Consider the following 14,273-nt stretch of genomic DNA (forward strand, 5'->3'; position numbering starts at 1 on the left):
CGGTAAGTCACGTCTCCACTTAACAATGATTGTACATTATTCCAGCTAATGTGGAGTCCACAGTAGCACACAATTTAATGAGTATATCCCTCTGTAAATAGACCTTTCATCTTCTCTCTCTTCTTGCTTTACTGTTACACCACGCTTAAAAAAAAATGCTGATTCAATGCATTCCTGCAGTATAGATTTTTAGCGTGCAATTAAATTTGCACATAATCGTAGCGGTATTTTTGCAGTGGTTAAATGAGGTGAAAGGCAAGGAATAAAAAAAAGAGATTAAACAGGAACGTAAGATCTGCAGGAGAATTTGCTTGGGCAATCACATCACTGAGTGTATGTAATGAAAAAACCTGTGCTGATTATTGAAAGTGACAGCCATACAAATCAATGCATGTCACCAGCAGAGTGAAAGCAGATGTCTCTGATTAATCAGAATTACACATTCACCGGAGAGAGGGCGAAAAAGTATTAAAATAAAAGCAAACATTAAAAACATCTAAACTGAATACCGCGCTTCGTCTGCTTGGGTTCACCTAGAAAACACTTAAAGCTCACTTCATTAGACAGCTGCATAATTTTATTTTTCTTAAAGGGAACCTGTCACGTTGATAATGCACTCGAATGGGCAGGCAGCATGTAGTAGAGCAGGAGGAGCTGAGTAGATTTATATAGAGCTTGGTAAAAAAAAAATGATTCAGTAAACTGTAACTAGTCATTTATTTGTTAAAATCTCTTAGTAGTCATCTGGGTGGTTCATTTTTACAGATTTTTAGCTATCTCTCTGTATACTCATACAGGAAAAGTTGTCAGTCACTACTTAGGACCGGCCACATGACTCCTGATCTCCGACAGAGCAAGTATTTGAATAAATAAATTTATAAAATAAACTTATTTATATAATAAATAAATTAAATAAATAAAGTTATACAGAATGTTTTTGCAGAAAAACATATAGCAATCTGCTCATCCTCTCCTGTTCTATAACATGGTGTCTGCCGATTTGGATGCATGTGCAGCAAGTTTGCATTCATTGATTTTATTGTATTGTCAGCACAGTTCATAAGAATCACCTATTTTCGTGTCATATAATGAATGCAAATCGTACACGGGCATTGATATAATGGAAACCATTCATGATTGGCAATCAGTAGAGTCAACACAATTAACAAATTGGATTTGCACCTGAGCAAAGCGTCCAATAGATGTGGTCGTGCAGTTAGGGTATAAAGGCAACTGGACCACGTTAAGAATGGTTACGTTGACTGAGTAAGGGGGTCGGGTTTGCCAAGCAGGAAAGCATGTAGTATCCCAGATAGAAATGAACAAATCAATTCTTTAGATTCGTTTTTCAAAAATTCTGATTCAAGTCATTACATTTTGATTTTGAGAGAGAGAGATTTTCCAGGCATTTAAAGTACTTTCTATTTTGGGTAAAATCAATTCAAACCCAAATCGAATTTTAAGAAATGTGTTCATCTCTATTCCCTGAAATTCTGGAATGTATTAAGAGTTTCCTATGTAGCTTTCATTGACTACATCTTTCATACATCTCTTTACTTCGGAGAAGTAAAGGGTAGGTTGTTTCTAGACACAAACAATTATCTGCTTCGTTAATAAAAAGGAAGATACTGTAAAAGCTTTTTCATGATCTTAGGAATTGCAGTGAATTCTTTACTAAGAAGACTAAGTTGTGACCTGTAACTCTGTAAATGAGGTGATAGACTGGAATCTACAACAGCCAGGTTCACAAAGTGTGGTACATGTCACCACTTTTAGAACATCCTCTAAAGTATGTGTGGCATAACCAGTAATGTCATGGGTTATATTCGTCGGAACTAAGCACCATTTAAATAAGTTTGTCTGGAGAGAAAGGAGAAATAATATGTAAAAAAAAGAAAAAGAAGAAACATTACTTACCTTATCCCCTGCTGATTACCACTTCCCTGATCACCTCCACTTCCTGATCCCAGCTCGACATGCATGAAATGAAGTTGATCAACCAATCACTGGCTGAACCAGTAACTCTCCTCACCTGGTAATTGGCTGAGAAGACTTCTCTGGCCATTTCTTGTTTATCGAGCCGCAGCCACGAAATGCAGACCAGCATTAATTGTTGGAATGGCAATGGTAGGTGACTGGTGAGGTGAGTAATGCTTCTTTTTTAACACATATTTCTCTTGTCTGAAACATTGTATCCCACTGAACAACTCAACCCTTTTAAGCAACACTTTATAGGATTTTTCCAACAATAAGGTGTTAATGGAGCTACAAGCTGAACTTTGCAAAATGTGATGCTACTGAGTTTACGCGTGTAAGGGATCGGCTCGTTGCGTTCCATCTGGAACGCAGCGCCAGCTCCGAACATCACACAGCGGCGTTTGCGTTCCAGGCAGGAACACAGCGGCGTTTGACGTCGGGGGCTCCTCCCACAAAGCAGAGCAACCCGATATAAGCGCCGAGGGAGCTATGCACGGCGTTCCACTAATTTGGAGTGTACGCCGTGTATGCTCCTACGGAAGCCTTTCTTCCATAGGCATTGGATCCAAACCACAAACTCCTGGAAACCGTATTGCTGACACCACTAACCTCGCTGGCAATCCGGGACATTTCTCAACAACCCACCTAATCGCAAGTATCAGTTATTTCAGTGACTGAATGAAATCTGGACTGTCATTACCTTTTAAATGTGCAATAACAACCAATGCATCCTGTTTCTGCTTAAATTATTGCTGGTCAGGTGTGTGTCATGCAAAACAAGATTTAAGGACTGTATAACTGTCTGTCTACACCAAATGAATTACTGCATCCACCTGTAGAAAGTATAGCATATCGCTGTTAATAATAGATTCAGAGTAGGGAACAGGTGTATGATGTTAGGATCCCTAACTCTCCGTATATTAGATTGAGAGAGCCGCCTGGGAATCCACCACTGAACCTGATCTAATACCATCACTCTCATTCTGGGTCTCGTGTACTGGTTAATGCAAAACGCTTCCGCAGTTGAGATCCTCGCAAACCAGCTCGGTGCATTACAACGCGAGAGTAGATCATGTCTCCAGGGCCCCCTTTGAAAAACCCCTGCTGGGAATCAGATTTAGACAGCTCTGTAGTTTTTATACAAGAGCAATGAGATACAATAAAGGCATTGAAGCTAACTGTTCTATTACAATGAACTTTTTTTTTTTTATCTTTGAATTCAGCATTGATTGCAATATTGATCAAGAGTTGCTTGCCAATCGGACAATGCTTAAATCTAACTCAGCAGGTCAAAAGCCATATGAATATCAATACGTGGTTGCAAGGTGGCAACAGTTTCTGCTGTAGTATCTCTTTAATGTCTCAATTGAAAATGTTATCCTGTGTGCCTCAATAGAGACACATTGGTTTTGTTTGGTTTCTGTGAGAAGTATCTAATTAGTGACTGGTATTTCCTAACATAATCCACAGATTTATACCGAAGGGTATTAAAATTGCAACACGTTATGGGTAAATTAATGCCTATCATGTGTTTCTTCATTAGGATTCTATGGAAGGAAAATCTCATTAGTATGGGTCTTGGGAAACCTGAGCTCTTTCAAGTCAATTCTTCTTAGTAGGTTAAACAATAGATTTAAGCCCCTTCCTGGGCTGTAACAATTGATAATTCTAATGTGAAAATTAATATGCAAACCATAGAATACGTCTTTCCAACAGCTACCGATTTCCAAAGCAATTATCATTATGCGTATGTTAAAAAGCCTCCTCGCTTCCATCTTTAATTGGAAAGTATATATATTTTATGTATTAATACAATGTAAATATGAAGTAGTATATAACAAAACGTTGACCGGATTCCCAGTTTACGGGGTGCTTCCAAGCAACTCCTAACTTTCCACAAGGGGACTCATTTATAACTGTGTCTGATAATGGATTATTCACATTTTGAGATAAATACCTTGACATAACTATAATGTGTGATTAAAGAGCATCTGTCAGCAGATTTGTACCTATGAAACTGGCTGACCTGTTGCATATGCGCTTGGCAGCTGAAGGCATCTGTGTTGGTTTCATGGTCATATGTGCCCACATTGCTGAGAAAGATGAAGTTTTAATATTTGCAAATGATCCTCTAGGAGCAATGGGGGCTTTGCCATTACAACTAGAGACTCAGCTCTCTCTACAACGGCAGTGCCCTCTCCCCTATGACTGACAGGGCCAGGCAATGAAAATGTCATCACGCCTGGCCTGTCAATCAAAGTGTAGAGATCCTTCTTGATACTTTAGCACATTTTTTGAGATAAGTGAACTTATTAAAATTTATTTTAGGTACAATTCATCCTAATTGACCTTATGATTTTATTCAGGTATGAATCAAATCTGCCCAAATTACAGTAGTTTCAATACCTGAAAAAGTTTATTTTTCTCCTCAAAAATTTTCCCAAATCAAATTTCAAGAAATTCTGAGCTTAGCGAATCCAAATTAAAAAAATAAATTCAGGTAGAATTTTGATTATTAAGAATCAATTTGTTAGTCCTTAATCATTATAAACTCATAATACAGCAGCACAAATAAAAATATTAATCGTCCCATACAATCTCCAACAGCAAGAGAACTCTCCCAGGAAACGTGTTTCAGATCTAGTCATCTTCTTTCTTTGCAGCCCTTTTTCATAGCACTAGGGCTGTGAAACAAGATCATGACTAGGTCCAAAATGCCTTGTCTGGGACAATTCTTCTATTGTCTGAGCACTGTATGTGACAATTTTATTAATTTGTTTGTGTAACTTTAACATAGCTTTGCACTGAAGATAAGGTAACAAGGACTTTTTAATCTATTTGGTGCTGATATTTGCTCACATGACTTTGGAGTTTATATTATTCAGAAGAGATGTGTGAGTTAAGAAACATGTAAGACTTTTATATATCAGAGGAACTGTGGTATTCACTGGATCTTCCCTCTTTTGTTACAGCTGATCCTCAATGGTTTATGAAGATGGACCAGTCCAACTCCAGAATAGGAAGGAGTTGTTCTGTTGAGAAAACCCTTTTAACAGACTTTAAACATTTTCTTATGGTATAGCAAGTTTTTTCATAGTTTTTTTTTCCTTTAACTTCATAAAGTTTTTTTTTTTGTGATGTCTATACCTGGCCACATTTCTGCAGTATTAGGTAACTGTATGTGCATACTGACCTTTAGGTGGGGCTAGAAGGAGCCAGGAGAGTTGAAAACACATTTATTAAGACCAGCGTTTTAAACCCCAACGTTATGAAGAGGAGCCTGGCTAAAACAGGCATAGAAAATGGTAAATGAGACGGGGCTACCATCCCGTCCCCTTCCCTGCCCACGCCATGCCCACTTTAGACCTGGAGTGAATGGGGAGAAATCGTATTTCAGCTTAATAAATGACCCCCTTAGTTTTGGAACAGAGAGCTCAACTCCATTAAAGATATCATCAGGGTAAAATGTCTTGCTACCATCACCTCACTTTGTATCATATGAGCATCGGCCGAGTGCCATGTTGGTTGCTGCTTAGTCATTTGTCTTAGTATATCTTTGTATATATCTTTTATTATAGTTTAGTAAACTCTTTATGCACCTAAGTCGTGTTAAGCCCATTTTTCCCAAACTTCTGATCTCACGATAATATTACATTTATATTAAATAAAACTTTCTTATGCAATTTAATATACTGATTAGAATCAGCTATGGTCCACTACACCAGTCTACCATTCTCTTGTATTATTTTGTCTTAGTTCATATATGAAATTAAAATGACAGTTTTTTTTCTTTAAAGGATCATAGCTTGACATAAATTATATGAATTACAGAAGAGTGAATGATATAATCCTGTATTAGCAATACTATTAGCAATAATAATAATAATAGAAATAGTTTACCTTTTCCAGGGAAAATGTCTTTGTTAGAGCAAAACCCCATCCAGCTTCGAAGGCTCTGCGAATCATCGGGGCACTAGTAGTTGGTGGAGCACTTGCAAGCCCAAAAGGATTCAGAAATTTCAATCCACCCATTTCCATGCTAATATCTACTGTATCAATAGGTGTGTAGAACAATGGTAGCTCTGGATCACCAGAAACAGACACCCCGTGTAATCCCTGTTAAAATTAATTTTAAACGATTACATATTGCATTGAATTAAAAACCTTGGGCTTCTAAGAGCCAAGTTTGGCTTTTCTATATCACTGGGTTAATTGCCTATGAAAATATGTTGTAATATTCTGCGCAATTGCATAAAGTTTGTGAAGAGGATGTCGATGAGTGTGATAGCTTTTGCCACCAGGGAGCAATAATTAATTATTCTAATTGACTTTCACCTTACTGGATTATTCACACTAAGAAATCTGCACAAATTCATTAGACTTTATCTAAGAATAAATTAATTCTGCCACATGTCTTAGAAGAAAATGTTGTATGATGCTGCGTAAGATGAGATTGTATGGAAGTGTTGGTTATCTATCAAAAGTAAATTATAAAAATATTACCAATATTTTATATATTCTTAGTAACCAGCTCAGACCATATGAAGGTCACTGTTACAGATCAGCTAATGTGAACCCACTGTGTCAACTGAGCAGTTTGGCTTTGGGCTAAACCATGATGGCTCCCCTGCTATTCACCCTTTAACCCCTACAGGGATCTGGACTCTGATGCAGGGAAGCAACTAGACCACTACCTTCTTGTATAGTCCCGGTGTAGTTAGACGCTGACTAACGGTGGTCAGGGACTCTGGTCAGAAACTCAGGGTACAGAAAATGCACCAAAAACTCAGGAAACAACAGGTTTAGTATTGATGAGGTAAGTACGAGGTAAGTAGGCTGGAGAGTAGACTGGAGCACAGAACGGATAGATAGAATAGGTATGCTTAATCACAAACTAAATTAAACTTTGACTTAAAAGTGTGAGGGCAAACAAAACAATAACATGGTTGTAAAGGGGTGTTCCAATCTTTTGCGTTAATTAGTATACTCCCTTCTATACCTCTATGTAGAACAAAATGTTGCACATCAAATTCCTGTTATTTCCACTGCTAAACCATTTCTTCAGATTTGTGTCGAGCAGCACTATGTTTCACGTGCTAGGAAGCAGATTGTGCAATGCCTAATGAGCAGTCTTTTAGTAGCAGATCTGTGTTGTGTGTCATATTTTACAGATTTACCATAATATATATATATATATATATATATATATATATTTATATATATATATATATATATATATCTTTTTCAAAACAGATTTCAAAACAGTCACCTGTTTTGAAATCTGAATCTGTCTGCCTCCATCAACAGGTGCCAATCCCTTGAGGACACACAGCCATCAGCAGAGCCTGACTTTCATGTTGGCTCTGCTAATGGTTGTGCATCCCTCCACATCCCAATGCTATGAATACGGCTGAGAGGACAACACATCAGAGATGAGCGAATTAATGGAATATTTGTTTCAGCTGCTTCTCAAAATTTTACAAAAAAATTTGCTTCATGACAAATTACTTTGTCAAGAAGCACATTTCTTTGTAAATAGTGGGTGCAATGACAGGAAGCAACGATTGCACAGCTCCATGTCATTGTACCTCTTAGATGGCGCGTTCATACATGATGGAGGCATCTGATATATATAACAGAGTGTAAAATGTTAAAAAAACAAAAAAGAATCATACTTACACAATCCATTTGCTTGCGATGGGCCAGCAGCCACCATCCTGCTTAAAGATCTGGCTGATATCTCACCGGCAGGCATGGTGACACCATAAGTCACCACACACGGGATTTCGTGCAAGATCTTCAAGCAAGATGGCGGCGGCCGTCTTAAGCAAATAGATCAGATTTTTTTATTTGTTTTTTACACTTTTTCATGTTAAATCGATTCTCTAACACGAAGCACGAGGAAATTTGGCTTCGCAGCTAATCAAATTTATCCTGAAATTCCTCAACACTAGTATACAGTATATCTTGGGAGATCACATTGCACTTGCCACTTTGACACTATTCCTGCTGATTGGACAGTGTCAGAGCAGTGAAAATCTCTCCCATTTGGCCAATGAGCACTGGTGGCTACCCTCTTGGTTATATATAATTGGTATTAGGACACCAGAACTAATCCCCCTTATAACTCAGGAATGGGAGAGCCACAAAAGAAGTAAAGGAGGACTAAGGGGAGCAGCGTCAATGGCTGGAAGTAGGCAGATTTAACATTTTTAGCAGGTGATAGGTCCTCTATAATTTACCCATGTATCTTTGGGGTGACAACAGGTGTAGTGGTTTGCTGGAAAATCCACTATGGTAATAATATTGGGAAACACTGGGATAAATGAGTTTGAATACATCTTGTGGTAATGTGTACAGTGCTGGAAGGCGTGTATATCCCATCCAGACACATCATCTGGGTGAGATAACTAAAATCCAGAAAGCTGCAGTGGTTTCAGCAAAGTATAGTTTGCTGAGTCCGTTTTGTCTAGATTTTGTTATGGGCTGGATTTTATTTGGACCGGTGGATAGGTTTGGTATTGGGATCTGCCAGTCCACACCCTTCCAATACATGTATTGCCTTTAGCTGAGGTGAGGCCTGCTGCTTTAATCACAGAGGGATAAAACAACCCTCTGTGTATGACAGAGAGGGAGAGGGAATTTGGAAAAGAATCCTGCAGAGGTTCTGTGTGGTCTCAGCCAGAAGGGCTGAGAGGCCATGAGGCTGTGTGAAATCCTGAAGTTTGGGGAGCCCAGTGACGCCTGCAGAAAGAGGGTCGCATGGTCAGAGTCGGGAGGACTTCTGGACCATAATCTCCAAAAAGGTACTGGTGTGGTCACAGCCAGGAAGCTGCTAGACCGTGTGACTGAGAAGCCGGATCGTACTCTGTGTGTGTACTGTGCTCTATAGGTGAGGTAGAGACGACCTATGTATTAGATAGAGCCCAGACGGGCAGGTGTTTATTTCATTATGTTTATGCTTGTGCTGGTGCTGAAGTGCCAAAATAAAGCACCATTTGGACTTGAACCCCGTTGTCAGAGGAGAAGTTTGTGACTGCGACCCCCTGTGAGAGAGTGATCCCTTAAATCTCTTGTGAAATACTTCCAAAAGTGAAAATATATAATTACCAGCATACCTGTAAATATCTGTGAATATACCAAGATGCCTGTTTCCCATCATTAACTGATTCAACTGTTGTATTTGCCCAGCCAACAAGGTCACCTCCAGCAAATATTCCAGGTTCACTTGTTGCCATAGTCTCAGTATTAATTTCCGGTAAACCCCATCTGTTAAACTTGATGGGTTTCATGGCTTCAATCACTATAAGGAAAGCACACGTAAACAGCACGTATAATTAATTAGTCTTCAAAAACAAAACTATGCAACTTTACACTGTACTTTCACACCTTTGGGGGCATTATTTTTATGATTCCATTTTACTAATTTTAGGCTAAAATCATTTTTTCAATTGGTCTTTATTTCAAAAAATGCTCAGCCGTTTCTGAGATACAAGAGTTAAAAAATCAGTCTGTTTGCAAGCTGTGAGTTTGTTTTCTTTGAATTCCGTCATGACGGCTGATGTAGAGCTCTTATCTCAGACCTCCTGACCTCATAAACACTCATTAGACCTTAATTCTTATCAAACTGATAAGAATATGACTTAAATATTTATGAGGTCAGAGATAAGAGGTACACATCAGCTGATGAGATTTAAAAAATACAGTCACAGATGTCAAACAGACTATTTTTTTAACTCTTGTATCTCAGTAACAGCTGAACATTTTTAATAAGGATCAATTGAAAAATTCATTTTTAGCCCAAAGTGAGTAAAATTCAATCATAAAAAATTCCCCTGAAGGTGTACTGTACATAGCCTTTTAAGTTCAGATATGGAATAGACAGCATATGTTGTGAGCCCAACTTGCTTGATCTCATTGCTCTCAGCTAACCAGCATTTCAGTCTGCTCTTAGCATTGTCGTGTGGTTAAAATGGGAAGCTAAGCAGGTAGAGTTGTACCTTAAGACCCTAGGTCCCAGTCCAAACTCTGTAAAAAGGCTCCTCTCTTACCAAATTCCATTTCTAAAATTCCTCTTCTAATGAGGCCCTTTATACCTCTGCCAGCCATTGGAGCCATGGTTGCAAAGACTGCTATCTCTGCAACCATAGACAGGCCTTCCACCTTGCTATGCTAACAATTGGACTTTAAACAGCACCTTTTAGTAGGATCAATCCTATTTAACAATTCATACTGCCTGGTAGAATTGATCCTGCTGATCAAAATGATAGATGCTCTCTGAAAATCAGTTGTTATTCATGCAAATGAGAGTTTAATTGCACCGAAAGGCGTGGCCAGCACTAAGGGGAATGGAGGGTGTAGGCCACACCCCTGGTGCACTAAAACCCTTATTTGCATTAATAAAAGTATTTTTTTTCTTGGAAATGCTGCAACCGATTTTCACAACACAGGTATCATTTTAATTGGCAGAATCAACCCTACTAGGCAGTATGCCTGGTTTAATAGGGTTAACCCTCTTGACAGGTGCTCTTTATTTGACTTTTTTTTTGTATTTTGTTACATTACAGCCATAAGTTTAATGTTTTGTTAATCTGAATTTTATGTGATGGATCAGAACACAATAGTCTAAGTTATTGAAGTGAAATGAGAAAAATATATAAATAAAACTATTGTTTAGAAATAGAAAACAGAAAATTGGCATGTGCGTATATATTCACCCCCTTTGTTAGGAAGCCCATAAAAAGCTCTGGTGCAACCAATTACCTTCAGAAGTCACATAATTAGTGAAATGATTTCCACCTGTGTGCAATCTAAGTGTCACATGATCTGTCATTACATATAAACACCTTTTTTTTTTAAAGGCCCCAGATGCTGCAACACCTAAGCAAGAGGCATCACTAACCAAACACTGCCATGGAGACCAAGAAACTCTCCAAACAAGTAAGGGACAATGTTGTTGAGAAGTACAAGTCAGGGTTAGGTTATAAAAAAATATCCAAATATTTGACGATCCCCAGGAGCACCATCAAATCTATCATAAACAAATGGAAAGAACATGGCACAACAGCAAACCTGCCAAGAGACGGCCGCCCACCAAAACTCACGGACCTGGCACGGAGGGCATTAATCCGAGAAGCAGCACAGAGACCTAAGGTAACCCTGGAGATGCTGCTGAGTTCCAGAGCAGAGACTGAAGTATCTGTACATAGGACGACAATAAGTACACGCTGTAGGCCTGACACACACGCTTGCAGGCAACTGCAATTATATTACAGTGAAAATTTAGTTTTTTAGTTTTAAATGCAAGCTACTGTCACACCAGATATGAGTGGTGCAACTGTGCACTGGCAGTAGTGGGCACAGTACACGCTGTAGGCCTGACACACACGCTTGCAGGCAACTGTAATTATATTACAGTGAAATTTTTCATAATTTTTTTTTAAATGCAAGCTACTGTGACACCAGATATGAGTGGTGCAACTGGGCACTGGCAGTAGTAGGCACAGTACACACTGTAGGCCTGACACACACGCTTGCAGGCAACTGCAATTATATTACAGTGAAAATTTTGTTTTTTATTTTTAAATGCAAGCTACTGTCACACCAGATATGATTGGTGCAACTGGGCACTGGCAGTAGTGGGCACAGTACACGCTGTAGGCCTGACACACACGCTTGCAGGCAACTGCAATTAAATTACAGCGAAAAATTTGTTTTTTATTTTTAAATGCAAGCTACTGTGACACCAGATATGAGTGGTGCAACTGGGCACTGGCAGTAGTGGGCACAGTACACGCTGTAGGCCTGACACACACGCTTTCAGGCAACTGCAATTATATTACAGTGAAAAAATAGTTTTTTATTTTTAAATGCAAGCTACTGTGACACCAGATATGAGTGGTGCAACTGGGCACTGGCAGTAGTAGGCACAGTACACACTGTAGGCCTGACACACACGCTTGCAGGCAACTGCGATTAGATTACAGTGGAAATTATTTATATTTTTTTTAAATGCAAGCTGCTGTGACACCAGATATGAGTGGTGGCACTGGGCACTGGCAGTAGTGGGCACAGTACACGCTGTGGGCCTGACACACACGCTGGCAGGCAACTGCAATTAGATTACAGAGAAAAAAAAAAACAACAACTGATGTACTAGCCCTAAAAAGGGCTTTTTGGGGTGCTGTCAGGACCCTGTCCTTACAGCAGATCAGATGAGTCTTTGAGGACTGTAGTGGACACTGAATACACTGGCCTAGCTATCGATTTCCCTATTAAATCAGCAGCAGCTGCACTGTCCCTCCTCTCACTAACACTGCAGCTTCCGAATGAATCTAAGATGGATGCTGTCCTTGCTTTTTGATAGGAGGTGGGAGGGTCTGGGAGGGAGGGTATGCTGCTGATTGGCTGGAATGTGTCTGCTGACTGTGAGGTACAGGGTCAAAGTTTGCTCAATGATGACATATAGGGGGCGGACCGAACATCGCATATGTTCGCCCGCCGCGGCGAACAAGCGATGTTCGCCGGCGAATAGTTCGGGACATCTCTAGTGGTCGGTTGGATTTCAGCAGATAATGCTTCCTGTCTTCCACAAAGTCCTGTCTCAGTAGCCAGGAGTCTGATCAACACAATCCTCACCGTGATCCTCCTTCCTCCCACCATGTACAGTCTGGCCAAACAAGTGATCCCACACTCGGATATTCTGAGGACCTCTTTTCATCGCCATTACTTGATTTGACCCTCTCGCCAAGCATGCTTGAAGAGGGACATGAGATCTTGTGCCCTGATTCCCAACCTCTTGATCATTAACAGTCACAAGAACATGACGGTGGGTAATGACAATTAGTGTTTAATGAGGTGGATGATGATGAGACACAGTTGCCAATGAGTCAACCGCAATTTCTGTCTCAAGAGGTTGACGAAAAGGATGAGACACAGTTGTCAATCACTGAGGTTGTGGTTAGGTCAACAAATCAGGAGGATGATCAGAGTGCGGAAGTGGAAGAGGAGGTGGTAGACGATGAGGTCACTGACCCAACCTGGGAAGGTGGAAAGCCGAGCGAGGACAGCAGTACAGAGGGGGGAGGGATCTGCAGCACCACAATAGGCTCGAAGAGGCAGTGGGGTGGCAAAACGTAGAAGGCGGGCAATACCAAACAGGCCTGCAACTGTTCCACGTAGCACCCCCTTGCAGAAATCTCCCTTGCCAAGAGGTAGATGTTCCACAGTATGGCGCTTTTTGAGGAAAGTGCGGACGACAAAAGAATAGTAGTTTGCAACCTGTGCAATACGAAAATGAGCCGGGGCATGAACACTAGAAAGCTCACCACCACCAGCATGATCCGCCACATGGCATCAAAGCACTGTAATAAGTGGGACAAACACCTGGGTCCACAATCTGTGTCTGTGGGTCACACCACTGCCTCCTCTTCCCCTATGTTATGGGTTGGCCAATCTCCTGTCAAAGGCACAGGCCTGGATGCCTCCCGCCCTGCACCTGGACCTTCGCAAGCACCATCAGCGACCACATCCACTAACGTGTCCCAGCACAGTGTCCAAATGTCCTTACCCCAGGCCTTTCAACTCAAGCGAAAATACCCAGACACCCAACCACAGGCCATAGCACTAAATGCACAGCTTTCCAAATTACTGGCCCTGGAAATTTTGCCATTTAGGCTTGTGTATACTGAGGCCTTCCACAGCCTCATGTCGGCGTCCGGTCCGCGTTATGCAGTCCCAAGCCGCCACTATTTTTCAAGGTGTGCCGTGCCCGCCTTACACCAACATGTGTCTCGTAACATCACACGTGCCCTGACCAACACAGTTACTGCGAAGGTCCACTAAACCACACGGACACATGGATGCTACATTTCCCTGACGGCACACTGGGTGAATGTTGTGGAGGCCGGGAGCGAGTCGTACCCTGGGATGGCACAGATTCTACCAACGTCAAGGATTGCGGGCCCTACGTCGATCAGGGTTTCCGCCAGCACCTACGTTAGTGGCTCTAAACCCCACTTCTCCTCCACTGCCTCCTTCTCCACTTCCACCTTTGATTTATCTGCGTGCAGCACCAGTCAGTCATCAGTCGGTAGCTGGAAGCAGTGTAGCACTGCAGTGGGGAAGCGGCAACAGGCAGTGCTGAAGCTGATATGCTTAGGGGACAAGAAATACACCGCCGCAGAGCTGTGGCAGGGAATAAGAGACCAGACTGAGCTGTGGCTCTAGCCACTCAACCTAGAACCAGGTATGGTTGTGTCTGATAATGGCCGTAACTTGGTGGTGGCTTTGGAGCT

The 14,273-nt window shown here is 40.9% G+C and overlaps 1 protein-coding gene across 1 annotated transcript in view; it reads right to left on the reverse strand.

The window, feature by feature from the left end:
- DPYD (dihydropyrimidine dehydrogenase) overlaps positions 1 to 14,273 on the reverse strand; it is a 1,571,083-nt gene that overhangs the window by 667,288 nt on the left and 889,522 nt on the right. Inside the window, exons 12-13 of the mRNA XM_040406865.1 lie at positions 9,096 to 9,280; positions 5,878 to 6,093 (exon numbers count right to left, since the gene is read on the reverse strand). Coding sequence (XP_040262799.1) covers positions 5,878 to 6,093; positions 9,096 to 9,280 — 401 coding nt within the window. The remainder of the gene's footprint in view (positions 1 to 5,877; positions 6,094 to 9,095; positions 9,281 to 14,273) is intronic.

Source organism: Bufo bufo, chromosome 9 (genome assembly GCF_905171765.1).
Source record: "Bufo bufo chromosome 9, aBufBuf1.1, whole genome shotgun sequence".
In the NCBI taxonomy this organism is placed as follows: domain Eukaryota; kingdom Metazoa; phylum Chordata; class Amphibia; order Anura; family Bufonidae; genus Bufo; species Bufo bufo.